We start from the raw sequence: 24,554 nt of genomic DNA on the forward strand, positions 1-24,554 counted from the left end.
CCTTGGCCGGAAAAGGGAGGAGCGAGATGGGGCGAAAGTTCTTGAGGTCGGTGGGGTCCGCTGTTGGTTTTTTCAGGAGGGTGCTGATTTCGGCGTGCTTCCAGCTCTCTGGGAAGGTGGCGGTGTTGAAAGAGCTGTTGATGATGTCCTGGAGTTGGGGTGTGATGATGGAGTCGGCCTTGTTGAAGACGTGGTGGGGGCAGGGGTCGGTAGGGGATCCGGAGTGGATGGTGTTCATCGTGCAGGTGGTGTCTTCGGTGCTGACCGGGGTCCAGGCGCAGAGGGTGATGGTGGGCGGCGTTGGTTTGGTGGTTGGGTGCATGGTTGGTGCGCCGAAGCTGTTGTGTATTTCAGTGATCTTGGGGTGGAAGAAGGAGGCGAGGGAGTTGCAGAGGTCTTGCGATGGGGTGATGTCTTTGTTTCCGGCGTTGGGGTTGGAGAGCTCTTTCACGATGTTGAAGAGTTCCTTGCTGTTGTGTGCGTTGTTGTCCAGCCGCTCCTTGAATGCTGTTTTCTTCGTGGCGTGGATCAGTTGATGGTGCTTTCGGGTGGCGAGCTTGAGGGTGGTCATGTTGTCCGGTGTTGGGACTCTTCTCCAGGCTCTCTCGAGGGCTCGGCAGTTCTTCTTGGAGCTCTTGAGTTCGTCGGTGAACCATGGGGCCTTCTTGCTGCTGGGTCTGCTGGGCGGGGTCCTCAGTGGGGCGAGGTCAACTGCGCAGATGCTGATCCACTTTGTGAGTCGCAGAGGTCTTGTGAGGGAGTGAGGTCATTGTTTACGGCGCTGGGGTTGGAGAGCTCCTTGATGATGGTGAAAAGTTCCTTGCTGTTGTGGGGGTTGTTGTCCAGAAGTTCTTTGAATTATGTCTTCTGGGCAGTTATGTTGTCTGTGGTCTGGTCGCTCCGCCAGGCTTTCTCGAGGGTGCAGCAGTTCTTCTTGGAGTCCTTAAGTTCGTCGGTGAACCAAGAGGCTTTCTTGCTGCCGGGTCTGCTTGGAGGGGTCTTCAGTGGTGCGAGGTCAATTGCGCAGTTGGTGATCCACTGTGTGAGGTTGCTGGCTGCTTCGTTGGGGTCCGTTGTGCAGACAGGGGTGTTCTGGCTGAGGGAGGTGGTGAACTGGTCAGCGGTGATCTTGTTCCATCTCCTTCAGCTCTCCAGCTGAAGGAGATGTGCTTGCAGGAGGAGAAGACTGGGTCAAGCGTGTGGCCGGCGTAGTGGGTGGGGGTGTTCACCAGTTGCTTGAGTCCGAGGTTGGCTAGGTTGTCCAGTAGGGTGGTGGTGTTGCTGTCATTGTTGTTCTCCAGGTGGAAGTTGAGGTCCCCTAGGAGGATGTAGTCAGCGGAGAGGAGGGCGTGTGGGCTGATGAAGTCGGCGATGTCTTTGCTGAATCGTGTGCGCGGTCCCGGGGGTCTATAGATGAGGGTGCCTCTGAGTGTGGTCTTGGGGTCAGTGTGTATCTGTAAGTGGAGGTGTTCGGCGGCGGTGAGGGTGTCGTCGGAGTTGGTTGTGATGCGGATGGTGTCTCTGGGTACGATGGTGATGCCTCCTCCAGTCTGGTTGACGCGGTATAAAACTGGAGTCTTTTCATGAGTACTCAAGAACCTCAACATAGAAAAAAATTCTCTAATATGAGAATATGATTCTCTGCACATAATTTCTAGAAAGACCAGAGGAATCACAGAAGCTGATGTTCCTTTCTTGTAGACTAGAATCTGGTCTTCTGTAACTAGCGTGGCCTGAGGGCAAAAGCAACAGCCAAGATAATACTGCACCCTGTAAAAAGTAGACTAATGGAAGATCCACCCTTGGAGCCATGCTGGGCAGAGTAAAATTGTAATTTCCAAGGCTTACAGGTATGATTGGACAGTGACTTCGCCATGCAATTACTCTTGCCTAAGTCTCCATGGGCATACTCCTAGCAATCCACGCTCCTAAAGAATGCGTGTTAGCACTGGGGATATCCGTTATGATATGATGATTCCTAGGAACTATATCTAGGCTGTGGGGTTTTAGGTTTAAACCTATAATAAATGATAAAACCCCACTGAAAGAAAAATAGCCCTCACTGGTCAAAACATATAAACACTGAGAAAACACATGGACAACCACAAACTAAATGCCTTTCAAAGAAAGGAAAAAGAGAGTGAAAGAAAGGAAAAAGAGAGTGAAAGAGTAATTTTTTTCTTCCTGAAGGGGTAAATGCAATGTAACTTTGTTATACAAGCTAGCAGTAAGAAAGACTGGCTAACATTATTCTGCTTGAGTTTTGTTCTTTAGGGATGCCACTAAAATATTGTTTCTTCTTCCTTTTACTTTTTTCAGTTTTGTGGCCTTTGGTCTAAAGATGCAAGGTTTAGTTTCATGGTTTAGGTCTAGTTTAATTATTTTATAAACTGTAGAGAATCAGGAAATATCAAACTCATATTTTATATTTTAGCTGCATTTGATTCTTTCACTGACAGGTAAAATGGCTGGTTTGGTTTCATAAAAATCTTTCCTAATATGTGTCATCACATTTACCCACAGAGAATGGGTAAAAACCCTTAACATCATCATACCATAGTTTCAAGGGGGTCAGTATTGATAGTAGGTGAATTGCCAACACCTCAGGCTTTAAACATGCAATGCAAGGTATAGTGACAAGTATATATATATCACCAATCATCTGGCATAGTGGTGAAAACATGACACCAGACTTTTGGAAAACATGTAATGCGGTTTCACTTGTAATGCTCTGCAAAAAAAGTTCTTCACAAGTTCAACAAATATTGGAGTGATATTGTTTGTATTTGCAGTGATTCAGCTACATATATAAAAAAAGTTGTGTGGTAACCTGTCAAAATTGATACCCAAACTGAAGTGAGTCCCTGTAGGAAATCCTTGACACTTGTTAGTTGGTATCCTGAACACATCTTTACAATCTTCATAATTAATGAGGGATGCTATTGACTTTTTAGTCCTTTCTGGTGCACTGTTTTCTTATGCACAACACCTAAAACGCAAATATTTATCATTTTGTGCTTTATGTGGCATCAAAGAAAGAGTCATCCCAACTGTGTCCCTTAGCTGATGGTTCTCAGCCGAAGGGGCTATGAATGCTGAGAGGGCCTTTTCACAGAAGTTTACATGGGAAGGAAAGAGCGAGCGCACATGACCCAAAGACTCACTGAAGAAGTATTGTATGGTGTACTACAATAAGATGAATTAGCAAAAATCTATTTGGACCTCATATACACTATAAGTACACTGTCTAAATACAATGTTCTTGCAGTGCAGAAAGCAAGCAATAATAAAAGCAAAACGTTCCATAAACACCGGAAAACACTTTTTCTGTTGTTTTTAGTGACGTGAAAATGTGTAATCATTGATAACAACTGTTTTTGAAGAAACTGAAAACACTGAAAAACCCCAACAGAATTTACCAAAAATAGAAACTGAAAACAGGAAAGCCTAATGATATCATATCTTTGGAACTCAATAAATCCCCATCAACTTTCTTGGCTACATTTTCTGTCTCATTTGTGCTCAAGAGGATCACAAGATTTCCCTCTCCAGTCTGGCAGATCATCTCATATAGAATACTGGTTGAGACAAAATAGTTGTCCTTCTGACCCAAGAAACTCCGCTCCACCGACCTCGCCCTGGCAGAGACCCCACGCATCTGAAGAACCAGAGCAGGCAGAAGAGCCTTCTCTTACATCACAGCATAGAACTGGAACGAGCTCCCAGTCAACATCAGACGCTTTCCCACTATACACACCTTCAGGAACAGCCTCAAGACCTGGCTCTACGACTGATCCGGAGCTGCACCCCTCCCCCTCAGCACCTTGAGACCCTCACGGGTGAGTAGCGCACTTCATAAACACCTGATTGATTGATTGATTGATTGACCCAGGGAAAAAAATCTTGGCATGCCTAAAACCTAACATGATTTTAGTAGGCTAATAGGTGAAATCTAAAATGTCAGTGAAGGCAAATTAAGTTTTCAGATTTTGCCTTGCTGATTTTGCAGGGCAAAGACTCTACACCAGCAGCATGCATAATTAGGCTGTTTTCCAGCCGCAAAATGCCTCACCATTAAAGGGCAGGTCATCCAGCAGAGATGCATGGAGTGCCTCTCGCCTAGTAATGGGACAAGATTCAAGGCTGGGCAATATGCTTGGGAACAGTGCATGGGGTAGGTTTCACAAGCAGGGACCTTTCTGGTTTAAAAAAAAGCTAATTTTGCAGGCAGCAGTGTAAGGAGTTGCACATGTGTGGATGAGAGCTCTGACATGGGATGGCTACCAGACTGCACTAGAGCACACACTGCCTTTTACGGCCTCTCGTGGAGGCATGAACCGCTTATCACTGAGGTCAAGGGTGGGTTTTATGGCAGTATATAGTATATTAAAACAGCTCTTCTATGCAGTCTGAGAAAGTCGTTTAATATTTGTAGGGGTCTACCACAAGTAATATAGGCACTATCCTGTTCGATCCAGTTAAAGGCTTCAGTAATTTAATCATGAGCTACGGCACACAGCAGACAGGCTTAACTTAAAGAAAAAGTGTAAAGCATTTAGAAATACCAAAATAATTGAAAAGTCGAAATCACAATAAAAATCCCACTCTAATTTAGAAAATAGGATATGATTTAATGAACAGTATGATACCAAAAAGGCAAAAATTCAATAAGTGGGACATGAGATATAGATTTTTAAGGATTTAGGGAAAAATAACACCCTAAAACTCAAAGTGCCAATGTTAGTCAGTGGTCACGGTAGACGGGCACCTAGGTGTGATTTCAGGTCAACTGTAATGAATGGCGGGTTAGATTCACCAAACAAGTTTGACCTGGTCAGAAATTTTTAGTTGGAACTTTGTCTTTTTCAGGAAGTCAAAAACCTGGAGCGGGGTAAGGCAGCAGGCTGTATCTGAGGAAGTCCACACAAAGTCAGATAAGAGTTGGATAGGGTTCAGCTGAAGCTGTTGGTTTCCATGGCAAAATCTCAAAGTTTGAGAAATTCGAATTTCGTGCCCAGGGAAGTTCTCTTACCAGTTGGATACTTACAAGGCTCCAGCAGTATCTGATGCTGGGTATCCGAGGCTGGACACCTTCTCTTCAAGGGCCAACGGAACCTGATTTGCTGTTGCAGAGAATGTCCTAGCTCTGTGGGTTCCCACCTTTGGGGGAGAGGATGGGGTGGTTTGTCCCAGGACTCTGGAGGGATTGGAATCCAAAAGGTGCCTACATATCAGGTTTCAAGAGGAGATAGGAGAAGTCCAGTTTGACCCATCACAGAGGACAACATTTAAATGTCAAAACTCACTGCACCACATTCTACCAAAATGAGGAAAGGCAGGTCCAGTTACTACTGGCCATCTGAGCCTCTTGCAGCTTCTTATGTCACTGTAGCCACACAGGAGGTCATCCAACTGATGTTGGGAGTCCACTTCATAGTCCTTGGTACAAGTGGGAGTAGGTCCAATTCTTTTTGACTCATCATAGGTCGCAAACAAAAGGTTAACTCATTCTTGTGTTCTTCCAGAGGTCCACAATGTTCTGAAGCGTGTGCCAGGGGATGCCACATTTATGCCTGACACTCTCTAGAGGATGGGTTAACTTATAGCCCCTCCATAACCAATGGGGTGTAGGTTCCCAGAGGTTACTTTACCCAGTTTTGTAACAGCTCCCATTTGCCCTACTGAAAACAGTCTTTCCTAAAGAGCCCCTCACTCTCAAAATCCAAGATGGAGAAATCCTTCTCTTCTTGTGCAGAGTCTGTGCGTACACACAGATATGTGGTCAGGGTCATGAGCAGTCCTGTCCTCCTTGGTTACTTCAAAGAAGTTCTGGGGGCAGCTCCCCCCTCACCCCATGGGGCTGGTGCCTGACAACTGGGAGTACAAATGCTAGAAGCTAGAACCTTTCCGTGTGTCACCTAACATTTGCTTGCAATGAAAGGGAAAGGCCCCTCTGAAATATATTAAGCTCCTTGGTTGACCCCAACTCTTCTTCCAGAAAGGTCATCAAAAACATCTTCCCACACCCAGGCATTTCGTCTCATGCTCTGGAAGCAATTTTCACAGTTCTAAAGGTACTATTTACTGGATGGGCTACAGTTGGAGGGCTAATGTAAATTAACTCCCAGGCGCTTTAGACAGGAAATCTGCATATTTCTAAAAGGTATGGGGCATATTATCAAGCAGGGCGATAGGCAATTATAGCCGCTTTAGCAGCCGTTTTTGGCCGCTAAGCGGCAATAATTCTATTGCCCTATTAGCAAGCTGTCGCTAACTGATGTTAGCGGCAGCTTTTAGGCAATAGTGAGCGGTTTGGGGCCCGCTTTGCATGTCAGCGATGTTTATCGCTAATGACATGCTAAGTGGGCGTACCCAACCAGTTAGCAACTGAAAGCAGTCGCTAACGCAGCTATCGACTATTAGCAAGGCAGGCGTAGCGATGGAAATATTCGCGCTAAGCGCGAATATCTCCAAATGCTAACACCTGCCCAGACCAGTTCTTAACCATGTTATCCAATGGGAGGTGGATAACATGGCTAAGAGCATTTTGTCGCTAATGCGTGAATATCGCTGTATTCTCAGCGATATTCACGCATTTCGCCGCTATCCCTGGATATTTTAGCATAATGGAGAAAAACGTTGCTAATAGCATGTTTTCTCCGCTAACATATCCAGCAATAGGCAGCAATAAAAAAAAAATGCGCTAATCGCATTTTGTGATAAATATCGCTATTCCTTGGTAATATGCCCCTATGTTTGCTTAATATTTGTTAGAAATCTGACTTCTCCATTAGGTTGGGCTTTTAATAAATATTAAAAATAGGTGTTCAATCATTTTTCAATCTGACCCCTAACCGGAGATAGCAGAATTAAATAATATCCCACACTTCCCAGTGTTCTTCTATTGGTCAGTCAGCATTGCTACAGTACAAATAGCTTTTAGATGCTAATCAGCGTAATGACCTGCTAACTTTACATTTCCACATGTCCTGTCCTACTTTTAAATTCTAGGCACCCTGACTTCTGGGCTACAAGGCCCACATAGAGATGAATTATTAATATTTATGCAAGGCTATCTCCTGTGTAAAAGGGTTATTTTGGCAGGTCGGTTGCAGGTTTTAAAATGCAGCAGCCAGGCCACTGTAGTAGACCTGGAGTCATGTCTGCCTGGTCACACTTGTGAACGATGCAGTAGTAATGTAGTCTGTGATGGTATTAGAATTTCCTTACCATTGCTGCATTTTGGACACCATATGCTATAGCCTTCTAGGATTGCAAAAAACCAGCAGCATCACTTCACATAAAAATGGGTTTGACTAATAAGAAAGAGGCAGTTTTTCACAAGCGGGGAATAAAAAAAGCCTCAACAAGGCCTATCCTGGACTTGTGTGAGCAGGATGAGGGCCAACCCTTATATGTAGCAAGTCATCTCATTTGGGTGAGGATTTGCATGCTTTTTATGCTAACCAGAAAGCAGTACCCATACAATGAAACATTTACTAGTATTATCCCACCTATATACTTTTTTAGGTTTTAGGTGTGAATAATTATGTTTCTACATGGTCCTTTTAGGGTTAACTAATTATGAGTTGAACTATGTCCTTATAGAAAATATTGATGGCGGGTGGTTGACATCCACTCTGAGACTGGATGCATAATGTTGTATACAAAATTATTTCTGATTGGAACATGTTGTCTCAATGTATAAGATAATGTACAGACTATTTATTCCTCATTGGCTGGTGGCCTTCTTCAACCTGAATATTTACTGCACATACAATTCTGCTTTTGACAATTTAAAATAACAGAGAAAGAAACCTCCTTGTATTTTATACAATACCACACATTAGTACTTATTCCATCTCTGGTGTACAGAAGGAGCGATGTACTTAATTTATCTTACCTGCTGAGAAAGGAATGAATGCTTCTTTCTTTAAAAACTTTCCCTCTGAGTCAAGAAAATGCTGAGGATAAAACTCCTTTGGCTTTTCAAAATGAGCCTCGTCTTGTAAGACGGATGCCAAGAGAACAGTGACGGCAGTTCCCTATGAAAGAAGACATTTTTTATATTATACATCATGAATGATATATGAAGAAAACTAAATATGGATTGAACTTCTTCTCTAAGGTGCTGGGTGTATAGGGATTGCAATAACACAACTGCAGTAACCAATTGCAACATAATGTTTGAGGAGCTTGAGGAACATACTAACATTTTTTAACATATTCTAGACTTGGTAGATCTTTCCTCTACATCCTCAGTCAGCAAGTTTAAATACGGTCAGTTGAATCATCTTCTCGATTAGTATGCTGAGTTGTACCGCAAGGTTCATTATCTAGCATGTTCTTTATGTAAGACTAATGGTTCAACTCCTAGGTCAACATAAACTGAAACCACACATGTACACTGATAATACTCAAATCTATCTCCAGCTGAAAACATTTCTACAGACATCTCCTTGTAGCTGAATCACATACTCATCTGTAGGAGTGAGAACATCCTTAGTCTGAATTGAAGCAAGACTAAGATGTTGGTGTTCTCCAGAACAGAAAGTAACTCTTTTCCTTTGATTGTCCTACCCCTCATTTATTTGAATTCCAGGAATTAGTGACTCATTTTGATGTAGAGCTTCCCTTTGAGTCCTAAGAAAATGAATGCACTGGTCAAGGGAATCAACCTGGAACTCTCCTTTCTACACAGCATCCTTGTCCTTTAACCATATCACCGGTACACTAATCTATAGACTGGCCTTCCCAGAAATCTATTTGTCATAATGCAAATTTCAAAACGAGGCAGTCACATTCTGTCTTAACCCCAAGAGGAGTCACCACAAGAAGCAAGTCATGAAAGCTTTCCAATAGCTCCCAGTAAATGCCAGGATCAAGATTAAACACTTTACATAGTCATAAAGTACTAATAAGACTAATGCCTGAGATACTTACAAAGACTGACACTTCATTACATTACAAAAAGAATCCCATGCTAAGCATCTGCACATCTCATTACCCAAAGAGTATTCACTCAGATCAAACACGGTGGCATAACTCTTGGAGTTCATGGCTCTAAACTGTGAAATATCCTGAACCCAAGTCTCGGAGCAGAACTGAAGTCATGAAATTCATGAAGTGCCTGAAAAATTAACTGTCCTGGATCTCCTTCAACTGAGCATCTTGTATGTGGGAACTGCAATAAGAATGACAATATTCACCATTTGACGAGGGTACTCCATCACAATAGTAACAGAGTACCGTCTCTGCCAAACTGAAGGTCTGCCATCCCGATTTTGGGACAAGTGCCTTTCAGTATGTCAGTGACGTAGACTACTCCATCTCCATTGTTGACATACTCCTCGACTAGCTGACAGAATAAGGGCCGTTGGGGTATGGCCATTCAACCACATGCCCAGTTTAGAGTTATAGTGTAGTTCCTATATTCCCAAAAGGCTCTGCATATTGGAGTAATATATCCTATAGATTTAGACGTAGGACTGTGGTCTACTAGGTCTCTATCAAATATATTTTACTTAATTGTGAGTGCCGGCTAGCTCAGAGGTCACTAGAAACCTTCTCGAATAAACAAGAAAGGATTTGTTTCTGGCAACCGCATAAACATGACAACTTTGTTTCCCAAGAAAAAGAAAAATATCTCTATAGTCGCTGTTAGAACCGGCTGTCTCTAGTTGGCAGAGGTATACACTTCTGACAAATAGGAACACACCTTTTCTAGTCAGGGCAAGGGGATCACACCCTTTGATAACCCCTGCTCACCCCCTTGGTAGCTTGGCAGAGCAGACAGGCTTATCTCAGAGGCTGTGTGTTAAGCATTTATGACCACATACAGTAATAAAGTGAATACACTACAAATGGACACAACACAGTAGTATTATAAAAATAAGGATTTTTATATAAGGCTTAGCACAAGACCAAATAACGACAAAAATATACACAATCTTAATAAATACTCTTGGAAGGGAAAATAATAGTTCAAACGTAGTTTCTTCTTAGCACAAAGTCTTTTCGTATCAAAGCAACTCTTCTTCTTGGAAACACAGTTCTTGGAAACAATTTAACCCACACAGGAGTTACACGACGTCGAGGCAAAGTTAATCCAAAGGTTCGGCGTCGACCGCGAGGAGCGCTACGTCGAGCCCAGAGTCACACGGACCCCCAACAACACAGTACCTTAGGAAAATGAAGCACACGATGATCAGCGGCGTCGAGCGATCCGGTGTCGCGTCTTCGGTGTCGATCAGGCCTCAGCAGGCGTCGTTGACGATGATGCCGTTGCAAGAGTGAGCAGCGCTCACGGTGTCGAGAGGGCAGGAGGTCGATGCGATCAGCAGCGGTGCAGACACGAGGTCTCTTGGAGCTGGAGCCGAACTCACTACTCACTGGCGTTGCTGCTGGCGTCGCTCAGGCCCGGCGGCCGGAGTCGAGGAAGCGGGACACTTGAGCCGTCACTCACGGTGTCGAGCTGGATTCGGCGACGTCCGTCTGCGTCGAGATTGCTGGTGTCCTTCAGAGGCGCTGGAGTCACAGGTTCCAGCAAATAGCACTTGTAGCAGATGAAGTCCTTTAGCCCTGTGACTTCAACAGGTGACTGGCACTCTTCCAGTCCTTGGAGATTTTCTTAGCAAGCGTGAGAGTACACACACAGTTCCTCTCTCCTAGTTCCTTGGCAAAAATAAAGAAGCACTGCAGGATTCCCCCCAGCAAACAGCACACTGGCAGAAGGATCAGTCCTTGGATCAGCAGGCTTCTTGTCCTTGGTTTCAGGGTTCCTTGTCAGAAGTGATCTAAATTCTTGGTTCAGGGGTCCTTCTCTTATACCCCTTTTTGGCTTTGATCCCTTTGTCCATGCAGGGGAATTTCCCAACATCCTGGGTCTGTTGTGGGTGGAGCCAGGCAGAAGCACCTGGTCTATTCACTGAGCAGGGCTGGGTCCTCAGACGCCCAGCAGGAGGTGGAGACAGCATTGTCACTGGCAGGAGCAGAGCTATCGGCCTCCTGGTAGGAGGTGGGGCTAGGATCGTCCATGGCAGGCACAGAGCCATCAGCCGCTTGGCAGGAGGTGGAGCCAGCATTGTATCAGGCAGGGCAGGCTATCAGCAACCACTCTCCCCCTGCTCTCAACGCAAATGTCCCACTCATCCGACAGTGACTCATCCAGACCTCTGGAGCCACCCAGCTCCTGTCACACACACGCAAAACCAGCAGAAACCAGAAATGGTTAGACAAGAAAATAGACACTTTCTAAAAGTGCTATTTTCAAACCCAGAGTCCAAAAACCATCCACACCAACGGATGCGTAATTAAACCCCGAGTTCAGGGATACCAAACTCGACATTGCACCACGCTCCCTGAGCCAGCTAGGATTATAGCCTTAATAATCCCGGCGGCCCATTCTAACTAATGGAGAGCAGGTTACCTCACAATAGTGAAAAAGAAGATGGCTGTAATTCACTATTAGGACATGCCAACTTGGTCAGGCGTGTCCTACCTTATCCTTACAACGCACCCTGCCCGTGGGCCTACCATAGGGGTGACTAACATGAAGTTAAGGGAAGGTTTGCGGGACTGGCAAGTAGGTGTACTCGCGCAGCCACCGTGACAGTACCAGACTGCACGTAGGTCTCGCAATGACCGACCCGTAGACATTCTTTTACGAGGCCGTTCTGGTGGGTGGCACAACACGTGCTGCAAGCCCACGAGCGGCATTTGTATTTACAAGCCCCGGCACTCCTGGTGCACTAGACTAGGGACTGACAGTAAACCAAATAAGCCAAACATGGAATTCAATCGATACATCAATTTAACATAGGGAGCACTTGCACCGTGGCACTGATCAGCAGTGGCACAGTGCCCAAAGCATTATCCAGCAAAACATCGTAAAACAGTGGAGGCAAACAGAAAAAATGGAGGAGAGACTCAAGTCAATGAGGTCTAACACGTGTCCCCTCCAGCTGAAATGTGGGGAGAACTACCCTTGACCTAGGGAGTCCTCATCACTAAGGCGGAAAAATCTGGACAGACCATCAGCATTGGCATGATCTGTACCAGGGCGGTGTTCCACCGTGAAGTCCATCCCCTGTAGGGAAATGGACCACCTCAACAGTTTTGGATTCTCGCCCCTCATCTGCATCAACCATCTGAGGGGCCTGTGGTCTGTCTGAACCCGGAAGTGAGTCCCAAACAGGTAGGGTCTCAGCTTCTTCAGCGCCCAGACCTCAGCAAATGCTTCTCGCTCTATCGCACTCCACCTCGTTTCCCTGGGAAGTAACCTCCGACTGATGAAGGCTACAGGCAAGTCTCAGCCCTCTTCATTCACCTGAGCTAGAACAGCCCCCACGCCATGTTCTGAAGCGTCCGTCTGGACAATAAATTCTTTCGAAAAGTCGGGTGCCTGGAGTATAGGTGCTGTGCACATTGCAGCTTTCAGGATGTCAATCAATCAATCAATCAAAGACATTTATAGAGGGCACTACTTACCCGTAGGGTCTCAAGGCGCTTGGGGGGGAGGGGGGGGGCGTTACTGCTCGAACAGCCAGGTCTTCAGATTCTTCCTGAAGGAGAGGTGGTCTTGGGTCAGGCGCAGGTCGGTCGGGAGGGAGTTCCAGGTCTTGGCGGCCAGGTAGGAGAAGGATCTTCCTCCTGTCGTCGCTCTTCGGATGCGGCGGAAGGCGGCGCGGGCGTGGCTGGCTGATCGGAGGTGGCGTTTGGGAGCGTAGAAGTTGATTCGGTTGTTGAGGTAGCTCGGGCCTTGGTCGTGAAGGGCTTTGTGTGCGTGGGTGAGGAGACGAAAGGTGATTCTTTTGTTGACGGGGAGCCAATGCAGGTCCCTCAGGTGTCCGGAGATGTGGCTGTTTCGTGGGATGTCGAGGATGAGTCTGGCTGAGGCGTTCTGGATCCGCTGGAGTCTCTTCTGGAGCTTGGCGGTGGTACCGGCGTACAGGGCGTTGCCGTAGTCCAGTCGGCTGGTGACGAGGGCCTGGGTGACGGTCTTCCTGGTCTCGGTGGGGATCCACCAGAAGATCTTCCGTAGCATGCGTAGGATGTTGAAGCACGCAGAGGAGACGGCGTTGACTTGCCTGGTCATGGAGAGGGAGGAGTCCAGGATGAAGCCCAGGTTGCGTGCGTGGTCTGTCGGTTTGGGTGCGGTGCCCAGGGCGGGGGGCCACCAGGAGTCGTCCCAGGCCGAGGGCGAGGGGCCCAGGATGAGGACCTCCGTCTTGTCTGAGTTCAGTTTCAGGCAGCTGGTCGTCATCCACTCGGCTACATCTTTCATCCCTTCGTGCAGATTGGCTCTGGCGGCGGCGGGGTCGTTGGTCAGGGAGAGGATCAGCTGGGTGTCGTCGGCATAGGAGATTATGTTGAGGTTGTGTTGGCGTGCGATGGCCGCGAGGGGGCTCATGTAGATGTTGAAGAGGGTGGGGCTCAGCGAGGATCCTTGAGGGACGCCGCAGATGACTTTGGTGGCCTCTGACTTGTACGGTGGTAGGCGGACTCTCTGTGTCCTTCCGTCAAGGAAGGAGATGATCCAATCCAGTGCCTTCTCCTGGATTCCGACGTTGCTGAGGCGCTGTACTAGGGTGCGGTGGCAGACCGTGTCGAATGCCGCGGAGAGGTCTAGGAGGATGAGGGCCGCTGTGTCTCCATTGTCCATCAGGGCTCTGATGTCGTCGGTGGCAGCGATGAGGGTGGTCTCGGTGCTGTGGTTGGCTCGGAAGCCCGACTGTGAGGGGTCGAGGGATCCATTTGTCTCGAGGAAGGCGGCCAGCTGCTTGTTGACGGTCTTCTCAATGACTTTGGCTGGAAACGGGAGGAGCGAGATGGGGCGGTAATTCTTGAGTTCGGTGGGGTCCGCTGTGGGTTTCTTGAGTAGAGCGCTGAGTTCGGCGTGCTTCTAGCTCACAGGGAAGGTGGCGGTGTTGAAGGAGGTGTTGATGATGTCCCGCAGGTGGGGCGCGATGACAGCGTCGCCCATGTTGAAGACGTGGTGAGGGCAGGGGTCGGTCGGAGATCCGGAGTGGACAGAGTTCATCATGCGGACGGTGTCTTCGGTGCTGATCGGAGTCCAGGCGCGGAGGGTGGTGGTGGGTGGGGTTCCTGCGGGCGTGGCGTGCATCGGTTGAATGCTGAGGCTGTTGTGTATGTCTGCGATCTTGTTGTGGAAGTAGAAGGCGAGGGAGTTGCAGAGGTCTTGCGATGGGTTGATGTCGTTGTTTCCTGCGCTGGGGTTGGAGAGCTCTTTCACGATGTTGAAGAGTTCCTTCCAGTTGTGTGCGTTGTTGTCCAGCCGGTCCTTGAAAGCAGTTTTCTTGGCGGCGCGGATCAGTTGGTGGTGCTTCCGGGTGGCGAGCTTGAGGGTGGTCATGTTGTCCGGTGTTGGTTCCCTTCTCCAGACTTTCTCGAGGGCTCGGCAGTTCTTCTTGGAGCTCTTGAGTTCGTTGGTGAACCATGGAGCCTTCTTGCTGCCGGGTCTGCTGGGCGGGGTCCTCAGAGGGGCGAGTTCGTCCGCGCAGTTGCTGATCCACTTCGTGAGATTGTCGGCGGCCTGGCTGGGGTTCGCTGAGCTGGCAGGAGGGTGCTGGCTCAGGGAGGCGGCGAGCTGGTCGGCTGTGATCTTGTTCCAGCTTCGACGGGCAACCTGTTGCTGGTGGTGGTGGATCGTCATTCTTTTGAAGGTGAAGTGGACACAGCTGTGGTCCGTCCAGTGAAGTTCTGTGGCGTGGCTGAAGGCGATGTCTGTGCTGGATGAGAAGACGGCGTCAAGTGTGTGTCCGGCGAGGTGGGTGGGGGTGGACACCAGCTGCTTGAGTCCAAGGTTGGCGAGCAGGGTGCTGGTGTTGCGGTCGTTGTTGTTCTCCAGGTGGAAGTTGAGGTCCCCCAGGAGGATGTAGTCAGCGGAGGGGAGGGCATGCAGGCTGACGAAGTCGGCGATGTCCTTGCTGAATTGGGTGCGTGGTCCCAGGGGTCGGTAGATCAGGGTGCCTCTGAGGGTGGTCTTCGGGTCGGTGTGGATCTGGAGTTGCAGGTGTTCGGCGGTGGTTAGGGAGTTGTCGGTGCTGGTCGTGATATGGATGGTGTTCCTGTGGATGATGGCGATGCCTCCTCCCATCTGGTTGGCGGTGCGGTCCCTCCGGGTGATCTTGTAGCCCTCAGGGATGGCTATAGCGATGTCAGGCGCTGAAGAGGCGTTCATCCAGGTCTCCGTGAGGAAGGCAACGTCCGGGGCTGTGGTGTCTAGGAGGTTCCAGAGTTCGATGGCGTGTCTGTGGACGGAGCGGGTGTTGAGGAGGATGCACTTGAGGTGGTTTCTGCTGGTGTTCGGCTTGTCAGGTGCTTGTGACGGGCAGGTCCGGATGCAGGTGAACTTGCAGGCGTGACAGCTGAAGGGTCTGTGGGAGCGACGTGGGGTGGCTCGGTAGCATCCTGGGAATCGGCCGGTGTTGAGTGCGATGAGGGTGGCGGCGGTGTATGTCAGGCGGGTCGGTCGGGGTCCTCGTGGGCCAAGGGTCCAGGCACTGGGCGCGGTCCAGGCGCGGACGGGCGTAGACGGGCTTACCTTTGGCGCGCCTTCGGCGCACAATCGGCGCGCCCGCTGCGCGTGACCGCTGCGCGTTCGCACGGTCGCCATATATGGCGAAGTGCGCGGGGGGCAGAGCAGCTGGGAGGCAGGAGCGGGGAGGGTACAGAAGGCAAAAAAGGGGCGGGGTTAGCGGCGGTGGCGGGAAGCGAGGAGCGGGGAGGGAAGACGGAGGGCAGCTACACGGACAGCAAACAGCAAAACAGGCAATACAGGCAGAACAGAAGTGAAAAATAACACAATTTACAATAATACTAACAGTGATGACACCAGGGTGAGAAGCGGCAAGCACGGACCACGCTGCTCGAAGGAGGGGGCGTGGTCACGCGGCAGCCGGGCAGCGAGGCAGAAGGGCAGGGAAGCACACGCAGCAGCTGGTGGCCGTGCGGCGCGGGGGTGTCCTAGAACTAGGTCACACTCACCTGCGTCGCACGGTCGCCATATATGGCCAAGTGCGCGGGGGGCGGAGCAGCTGGGAGGCGGGAGCGGGGAGGGAAAGGCCGTTTGACAGGCGTCAGTCCAGATCACAATTTGTGGCTGCTTCCTGGAAGTCAGCGAAGTCAAGGGGTGCACGATGTTACCATAATCCTTGACAAACCTCCTGTAGTAAACCGTGAGACCTAAGAAGGCTCTCACCTGAGTTTGGGTTTTGGGCGGTTCCCAAGCCAGGATGGTATCAATCTTGGGTTGCAGGGGGGCCACCTTGCCGCTCCCTACCTGATGCCCCAAGTACACCACAGAACCCTGCCCAATCTGGCACTTACTGGCTTTGATTGTGAGGCCTGCTCTGCGCAGGGCCAACAACTCTTCCTGGAGGTGGCGCAAGTGTTCCTCCCAGCTGGCGCTGAACACTGCGATGTCGTCCAGGTAGGCGGCACTGAAATCCTCCAGTCCAGCCAAGACCTGGTTGACCAACCTCTGGAAGGTGGCAGGGGCATTCTTCATCCCAAAGGGCATCACCCGGAATTGGTAGAGCCCATCTGGTGTGGATGATGCTGACCTCTCCTTTGCCCCATCAGTTAAGGCGATCTGCCAGTACCCCGACGTTAGATCAAACGTACTAAGGTACTGGGCAGCTCCCAACCGATCTATGAGCTCATCAGCTCTGGGGATGGGGTGCGCGTCAGTCTTTGTGACTGAATTGAGTCCTCGGTAATCCACGCAGAACCGAAGTTCTGGTGAAGCACCAGGCGCTGCAGCCTTCGGGACCAAGACCACTGGGCTGGCCCAAGGACTGCTAGAGGACTCAATCACCCCTAAGGCAAACATTTTGGAGACCTCCTCTTTAATTTATGCTCTGACCTTGTCAGTCACCCTGTAAGCCTTGTGCTTGACAGGAGGGCTGTCTCCGGTGTCAACATCATGGACACACCAATGAGTGACACCCGGAACCAAGAAAAACAGATCAGGGAATTGTCCCAACAGTTGGCGACAATCCTGCTTCTGCTCCAGGGTCAGTGTGTCAGAGAGGACCACAGCATCCACTGACCCATCTTGCTCTTTAGCACACAGGAGGTCAGAAAGAGGCTCACTCTCCTCCTCCATTCCAGCATCTGTAGCTAGGAGCATGCCCACTTCGGACCTTTCTAAGTGGGGCTTCAAACGGTTGACATGCAGGACCCTCAAGGGGTTCCTGGGAGATTTCAAGTCCACCAGGTAGGTGACATCGCTCTTCTTCTCCACAACCTTAAACGGTCCAGTCCACCTGTCCTTGAGCGCACAAGGTTCCACAGGGGACATGACCCAAACTTCCTGACCAGGCTGAAGCTCAACCAGAGTGGCATTCCGGTCGTACCACCGCTTCATCTCTTCCTGGCTGGCCCCCAGATTTGCCTGAGCAAGATCTCTGAAGCGCCGAGTCTGGTTCCTAAAGGCTAGCATGTAACTGTATACATCCTGGGGAGGTTTCCTGGGAGATTGCTCCCAGCCTTCTTTGACCAGACTCAAAGGCCCTCTTACCGGGTGACCATACAAAAGCTCAAAGGGACTGAACCCTAGAGACTTCTGTGGCACCTCTGGGTAAGCAAACAACAGGCATGGCAAGAGGACGTCCCATTTCCGCCTCATTGGTTCTTCAAGACCCATGATCATGCCTTTAAGGGTCCGGTTGAATCTCTCAACCAGCCCGTTACCTTGAGGGTGGTAAGGAGTGGTGAACTTGTAGGTTACCCCACACTCCTTCCACAGAGACTTCATGTAATTGGAAATGAAGTTGGCTCTCCGGTCTGACACCACCTCTCTGGGGAAACCCATCCGGGAGAAAACACCCATCAGTGCCCGTCCCACCACGGGGGCCGTCACTGTTCGGAGAGGGATGGCTTCCGGGTACCGCATGGCATGGTCCACCAGGACCAGGATAAACCTGTTGCCCAGGGCTGTCTTGGGGTCCAGGGGCCCAACAATGTCAATCCCCACCCGGTCAAAGGGGGTACTGACCACTGGAAAAGGTTGGAGGGGAGCCTTCTGCTTCCTTCCGCTTTTCCCACTTGCCTGGCAAGTGTGACAAGTCTGACAATGGATGTCTACATCCCTTCGCATCTGAGGCCAATAAAAATGGGTGACAAGCCTGTCATAGGTCTTGTCCTGCCCCAGATGTCCAGCTAACGGAACGTCATGAGCCAAACCCAGTAGGAAGGCTCTAAAGCGCTGGGGTACCACCAACACACGGGCTGACCCAGGCTCAGCAGCCTTAGGCTCGCTATACAGGAGGTCATTCTCCCAGTAGACAAAATGTGACCCTGACTGATCACCTGAGGTTTGGGCTGAGGCCTGCTGCCTCATACCCACAAGAGAAGGGCACACTTTCTGTTCGGCACAGAATTCTTCCCTGGAGGGACCACCATCCTGCTGCCAATGGGTCAGCTCGGGCAGGTCTCCCAGTTCAGCAATTTGTTCCCCGGTGGGCTCCAGGGCATCCCTCTCAGGGTCTACCTCCTCCTGGACCACGGGAACTACGGGGGCTGGTTTCCCGCGCCTCCTGCCTCTTCTCTTCACAGCTGGGTCCTGGGCCGTACTTTCAGGCTCTGGGACCCCATTAACACCCTTACTCGCTGTCATGGATCGAGTGGTGGCACACACCCACTCTGGCACACCCAACATTTTCAAATGCGTCTCCCTCTCCACCTTAGCCCAAGAGGAGTCTTCTAAATCATTGCCCAGGAGACAATCGACAGGCATGGCGGGCCTCACAGCAACCTGAAGAGTACCTGAAACCCCCCCCCATTCAAAGGAAACTTGAGCTACCTCACACTCTTTCTGGGAGTTGTCAGCAGCTATCACGGGGTAGAATGCGTGGGGAACCACCTGCTCTCTGGACACCAAGTGACACTTGACAGCTGTCACACTCGTTCCGGTGTCTCTGAGAGCTCCCACTCTATGGCCATTAATGGTCACCCACTGCCTATATTTACTAATGTTACTAGGCAGAGGGGGTGGAGGGACCATTTGCATGTCTCCTAGCGAGACCAGGGACATTTCTGCGGGACCCCTCCCACCAGGGACAACCATCTCTTCCCCTCCCAGGGCTACACTCGCTAGCGACGGGGGTGCACGCGGCGGTGCATTTGAATTCTTCATGGGACACTGTGGGTCATAATACCGGTGTCCCACCTGCCCACAAACGTAGCAGGTTAGGGGGCCCCTATGAACAGGTTTACCCGTCGGGCCCCTGGCTTCTTCTCAGGGGGAGGCTGGGAACCTTTCCCTTGGTTCCCTTGGGGATTACTTTGGGGCCCTTTCTGGGACTCTTTCCGTTTACCCTTGTCCCCCCCCACTCTTCTGCTGGGGACCATGCCCACCTTTGGCTGAGTCTCCCACTGGACCCTTGTGGACCCTGGTACTGACCCAGCGGTCCGCCTCCTCAGCAAGTTTTCTAGGGTTAGATATCTTGCTATCAATAAGTTGCTGGCGCAGCTCTGGAAAACAGTTATTAGACAAATGCTCCCAAGCAAACAAATCATAAAGAGCTTCATAACTTTCCACTTTGCTGCCCTTTACCCAACCATCCATGGCTCTGCAAAAATAAGACACATATTCAACCCACGTCGTACCAGGCAACTTCCTACATTCTCTAAAAGCTTGTCTGTACTTCTCGGGGGTTAGGCCATACCGCAACATTAAAGCATCTTTCATATGAGCATACGACATCCTATCCTCAACAGGCATGTCTAACAGGGTATCTCTCCCCTCATTCACAAAGCGGCCCCACAACCCCGCTCCCCAATCCTTCTCAGGGACCCGGTGGGCCAATAATGCTAACTCATACGCTTTAAACCACTGACCAATATCTTTGTTCCTATGGTAATCTTTTATCGCATCTTTGGGAAAATAAAACCTACTTTCTGCAGGCCCAGATGGGATGCTGCCACCAGAGGGATTCAATTCTAACTTATTAGCTTGGATGTCCAACTCCCTCAACTTGGTATCACGCTCCAAAGATTACTTCTCTCTTTCAAACTCCAACCTTTTGGTCTCCAAATCAGCTTCTCTTCTACCTCTTGCATTTTCTAACTCCAACTGCCCATTTATCTTTAGCCTTGCCATTTCCATGTTGTAAGCTCGCTCTTTCGCCCTTTCTTCTCTTTCTTCAGGGGAAAGACCTTTGGAGGAAACACTGCTTCCGGGAGAGGACACAGGCCCATTCACTGGCGCCTCCTCATCCCCTTCCCCTGGCGGTACCACCACCGCATCAGAGGGATCTCTGGACTCCAACCAGGCCTCCAATGCTTTGAGATAGTTTTCCTTAATCTTGAGGCCTTTGGTAGGAACTTTAAACTGCTTACAAAAGGATTTCAGCTGATTTAACGTGTAATCCTCGATCTTGCTTCTATCGAATTCCTCCACAACAACAACAGGGGTAGTGACTCCGGTGCCACTCATGGTCAAAACTGGCAGTGTTCAAAAAATCAAGCTTCAGAAAAGCGGAGAACAAAAATGGAATCCTTCCAAGTAGATTGTGGCTGCGCTATGGTCTGCTTTCACTATGTAGCGCACACTAATCACTGCACATGGGTCATAAATGCAAGGTTCAAATCCTCACCGCTGCGTCCAATGTTAGAACCAGCTGTCTCTAGTTGGCAGAGGTATACACTTCTGACAAATAGGGACACACCTTTTCTAGTCAGGGCAAGGGGATCACACCCTTTGATAACCCATGCTCCCCCACTTGGTAGCTTGGCAGAGCAGACAGGCTTATCTCAGAGGCTGTGTGTTAAGCATTTATGACCACTTACAGTAATAAAGTGAATACACTACAAATGGACACGACACAGTAGTATTATAAAAATAAGGATTTTTATATAAGGCTTAGCACAAGACCAAATAACGACAAAAATATACACAATCCTAATAAATACTCTTGGAAGGGAAAATAATAGTTCAAACATAGTTTCTTCTTAGCACAAAGTCTTTTCGTATCAAAGCAACTCTTCTCCTTGAAAACACAGTTATTGGCAACAATGTAACCCACACGGGAGTTACACGACGTCGAGGCAAAGTTAATCCAAAGGTTCGGTGTCGACCGCGAGGAGCGCTACGTCGAGCCCGGAGTCACACGGACCCCCAACAACACAGTACCTTAGGAAAATGAAGCACACGATGATCAGCGGCGTCGAGCAATCCGGCGTCGCGTCTTCGGTGTCGATCAGGCCTCAGCAGGCGTCGTTGTCGATGATGCAGTTGCAAGAGTGAGCAGCGCTCACGGCGTCGAGAGGGCACGAGGTCGATGCGATCAGCAGTGGTGCAGACACGAGGTCTCTTGGATCCGGAACCGAACTCACTGCTCACTGGCGTTGCTGCTGGCGTCGATCAGGCCCGGCAGCCGGCGTCGAGGAAGCGGGACACTTGAGCCGTTACTAACGGTGTCGAGCTGGATTCGGCGACGTCCGTCGGCGTCGAGATTGCTGATGTCTTTCAGAAGCACTGGAGTCACAGGTTCCAGCAAATAGCACTTGTAGCAGATGAAGTCCTTTAGCCCTGTGACTTCAACAGGAGACTGGCACTCTTCCACTCCTTGGAGATTTTCTTAGCAAGCGTGAGAGTACACACACAGTTCCTCTCTCCTGGTTCCTTGGCAAAAATAAAGAAGCACTGCAGGATTCCCCCCAGCAAACAGCACACTGGCAGAAGGGGTAGGCAAGTCCTTGGATCAGCAGGCTTCTTGTCCTTGGTTTCAGGGTTCCTTGTCAGAAGTGATCTAAATTCTTGGTTCAGGGGTCCTTCTCTTATACCCCTTTTTGGCTTTGATCCCTTTGTCCATGCAGGGGAATTTCCCAACATCCTGGGTCTGTTGTGGGTGGAGCCAGGCAGAAGCACCTGGCCTATTCACTGAGCAGGGCTGGGTCCTCAGACGCCCAGCAGGAGGTGGAGCCAGCATTGTCACTGGCAGGAGCAGAGCTATCGGCCTCCTGGTAGGAGGTGGGGCTAGGATCGTCCATGGCAGGCACAGAGCCATCAGCCGCTTGGCAGGAGGTGGAGCCAGCATTGTATCAGGCAGGGCAGGCTATCAGCAACTACTCTCCCCCTACTCTCAACGCAAATGTCCCACTCATCCCACACTGACTCATCCAGACCTCTGGAGCCACCCAGCTCCTGTCACACACACGCAAAACCAGCAGAAACCAGAAATGGTTAGACAAGAAAATAGACACTTTCTAAAAGTGCTATTTTCAAACCCAGAGTCCAAAAACCATCCACACCAACGGATGCGTAATTAAACCCCGAGTTCAGGGATACCAAACTCGACATTGCACCACGCTCCCCGATCCAGCTAGGATCAAAGCATTAATAATCCCGGCGGCCCATTCTAACTAATGGAGAGCAGGTTACCTCGCAATAGTGAAAAACGAAGATGGCTGTAATTCACTATTAGGACATGCCAACTTAGTCAGGCGTGTCCTACCTTATCCTTACAACGCACCCTGCCCGTGGGCCTACCATAGAGGTGACTAACATGAAGTTAAGGGAAGGTTTGAGGGACTAGCAAGTAGGTGTACTCGCGCAGCCAGCGTGACAGTAGCAGACTGCACGTAGGTCTCGCAATGACCGGCCCGTAGACATTCTTTTACGAGGCCGCTCTGGTGGGTGGCACAACACGTGCTGCAAGCCCACGAGCGGCTTTTGTATTTACAAGCCCCAGCACTCCTGGTGCACTAGACTAGGGACTGACAGTAAACCAAATAAGCCAAACATGGAATTCAATCGATACATCAATTTAACATAGGGAGCACTTGCACCGTGGCACTCATCAGCAGTGGCACAGTGCCCAAAGCATTATCCAGCAAAACATCATAAAACAGTGGAGGCAAACAGAAAAAATGGAGGAGAGACTCAAGCCAATGCTGTCAGGTCTAACAGTCGCGAAAACAATAGATAAGTATTTCACTCCGTCAATTGTGCATGCTTCGTTTCACCAGAGGTGCAGAGAAATAGATTGACGGGCGTTTTCAATAAAAAAATTTTTTGAACAGTCTTCTTTCTCATGCAGAAGAAATGAACTGCTACATTCGTAATAGTGGCTGTAAAGTATAATGCATACAGCAAGAAGAATACAATTAAATAATACTGTAAAACCATTGTATGCTTTCTAAACCATATAAAATAACATATATAAATACATTGACTAAAATACTCAACTTGTGCTTCTAAAATATGCCTACCCCAGTGAACCTAACCTAAGTCTAGTACGAGGGAAGAAGTACGTTTTGTACAGCATAGGTTTAGTTTTCTTTGCAAAGAATCTTTCCAAGATGTATCTTAGGTTCTAATCAGTCCATACCTTAGTTTAGAATGAAGGAGGTCTGGAATCTCTGTCTCGAGACTCGATTTCCCAACACCCCGCAAGGGGAGCTTGGAAACACTGGAGCTGGATTTCTCGGCAAGAGAAAAGACAGCTTCGTCATCAGTGTGTCAGCTGGAGGGTCGGCTTCCTTTGGCACTTGCTGTTGCAAGCTGTGTCGGGCAAGTAGATAGTCGAACTGCTCCAAACCACTGTTTGTTTGCTAGGGCAAGTGAAGGAATATTTATACCTTGAAGGTGCCTGGTTTGACGTAAAGTCGGACATAATGTCATCAAAGAAGCACAAGGGAATGGTATTTCTTTGAAAACTCCATGATTCTTGGACAAATCAATATTCAAGCAAGGGGCGGTTCCCTGACTGCTTAAGTCGATTTTCCAAGAAATCGTTGTGGCTTTTTGGAACTGGTGGAAGTAGCCATGCTTGTATTTGGACTGCATGGGCTATGTCTAAATATGGGTATGATTTCTATGCCTATATTAGGGCAATGTGAATTGTACCTATATAAGGGCACGAATCGGGAAAATTACATTCGGGTCCCAAAACTCTATACAACACCCACTCCACTTAATTACGTTTGACAATACTAAAATTCCAAGCAATCTAAACATATCTAAAGCCTGATGTGTTAAGAACCCCACCCAATAATACATAGAAATGCATTTCAAATGGTTGTACAGGAAAAAGAGCAAAATGTGCTGTACGCATATTAAAAGCAATGTTATCATTCAAAGCACATAACATAATACTGGAAATGCTGTCCGAATGAATCACGAAATTACATTAATGAAATGGCTCTTAAATACAAAAGAAAAGGTCAAGACCATTCCATAACAGAATATATAAAACTGTTTTAGTTGTTGATAAGGTCAAATATTGTTATTTGGAATTTTAGCACAGAATTCTTGTTCTCTATTAATAGTTCTACTTTAAGCAGATTACTTGTGCCCCCCCCAAAAAAAGGTCAATTGTTTGGAAAAAATCAAATCGTAGAGAAAAATAGAGTTCCAAAGTTAGAAGTTTTGTTTTGAAAAGTGAAGGCCGAATACAGAGTCCATTTGTGTCCATACTGTGTGCTATTTTCAAAAGTCAGTGTTATCATTAGGAGAAAACATCACGTCTTCTAATGCAGTAAAGAATTTGTCTACCATTGTAGGTGAAAGGTGGATTACCTCG

General features: G+C 48.9%; 1 protein-coding gene across 1 annotated transcript in view; it reads right to left on the minus strand.

Annotated features, from left to right (window-relative positions):
- LOC147706990 (cytochrome P450 2K1-like) overlaps nucleotides 1-24,554 on the minus strand; it is a 528,089-nt gene that overhangs the window by 18,710 nt on the left and 484,825 nt on the right. The window contains exon 8 of the mRNA XM_086926217.1: nucleotides 7,904-8,045. Within this exon, the coding sequence (XP_086782343.1) occupies nucleotides 7,904-8,045 (142 nt within the window). The remainder of the gene's footprint in view (nucleotides 1-7,903; nucleotides 8,046-24,554) is intronic.

The sequence above is a fragment of the Lissotriton vulgaris genome, chromosome 6 (assembly GCF_964263255.1).
Source record: "Lissotriton vulgaris chromosome 6, aLisVul1.2, whole genome shotgun sequence".
Lineage (NCBI taxonomy): Eukaryota > Metazoa > Chordata > Amphibia > Caudata > Salamandridae > Lissotriton > Lissotriton vulgaris.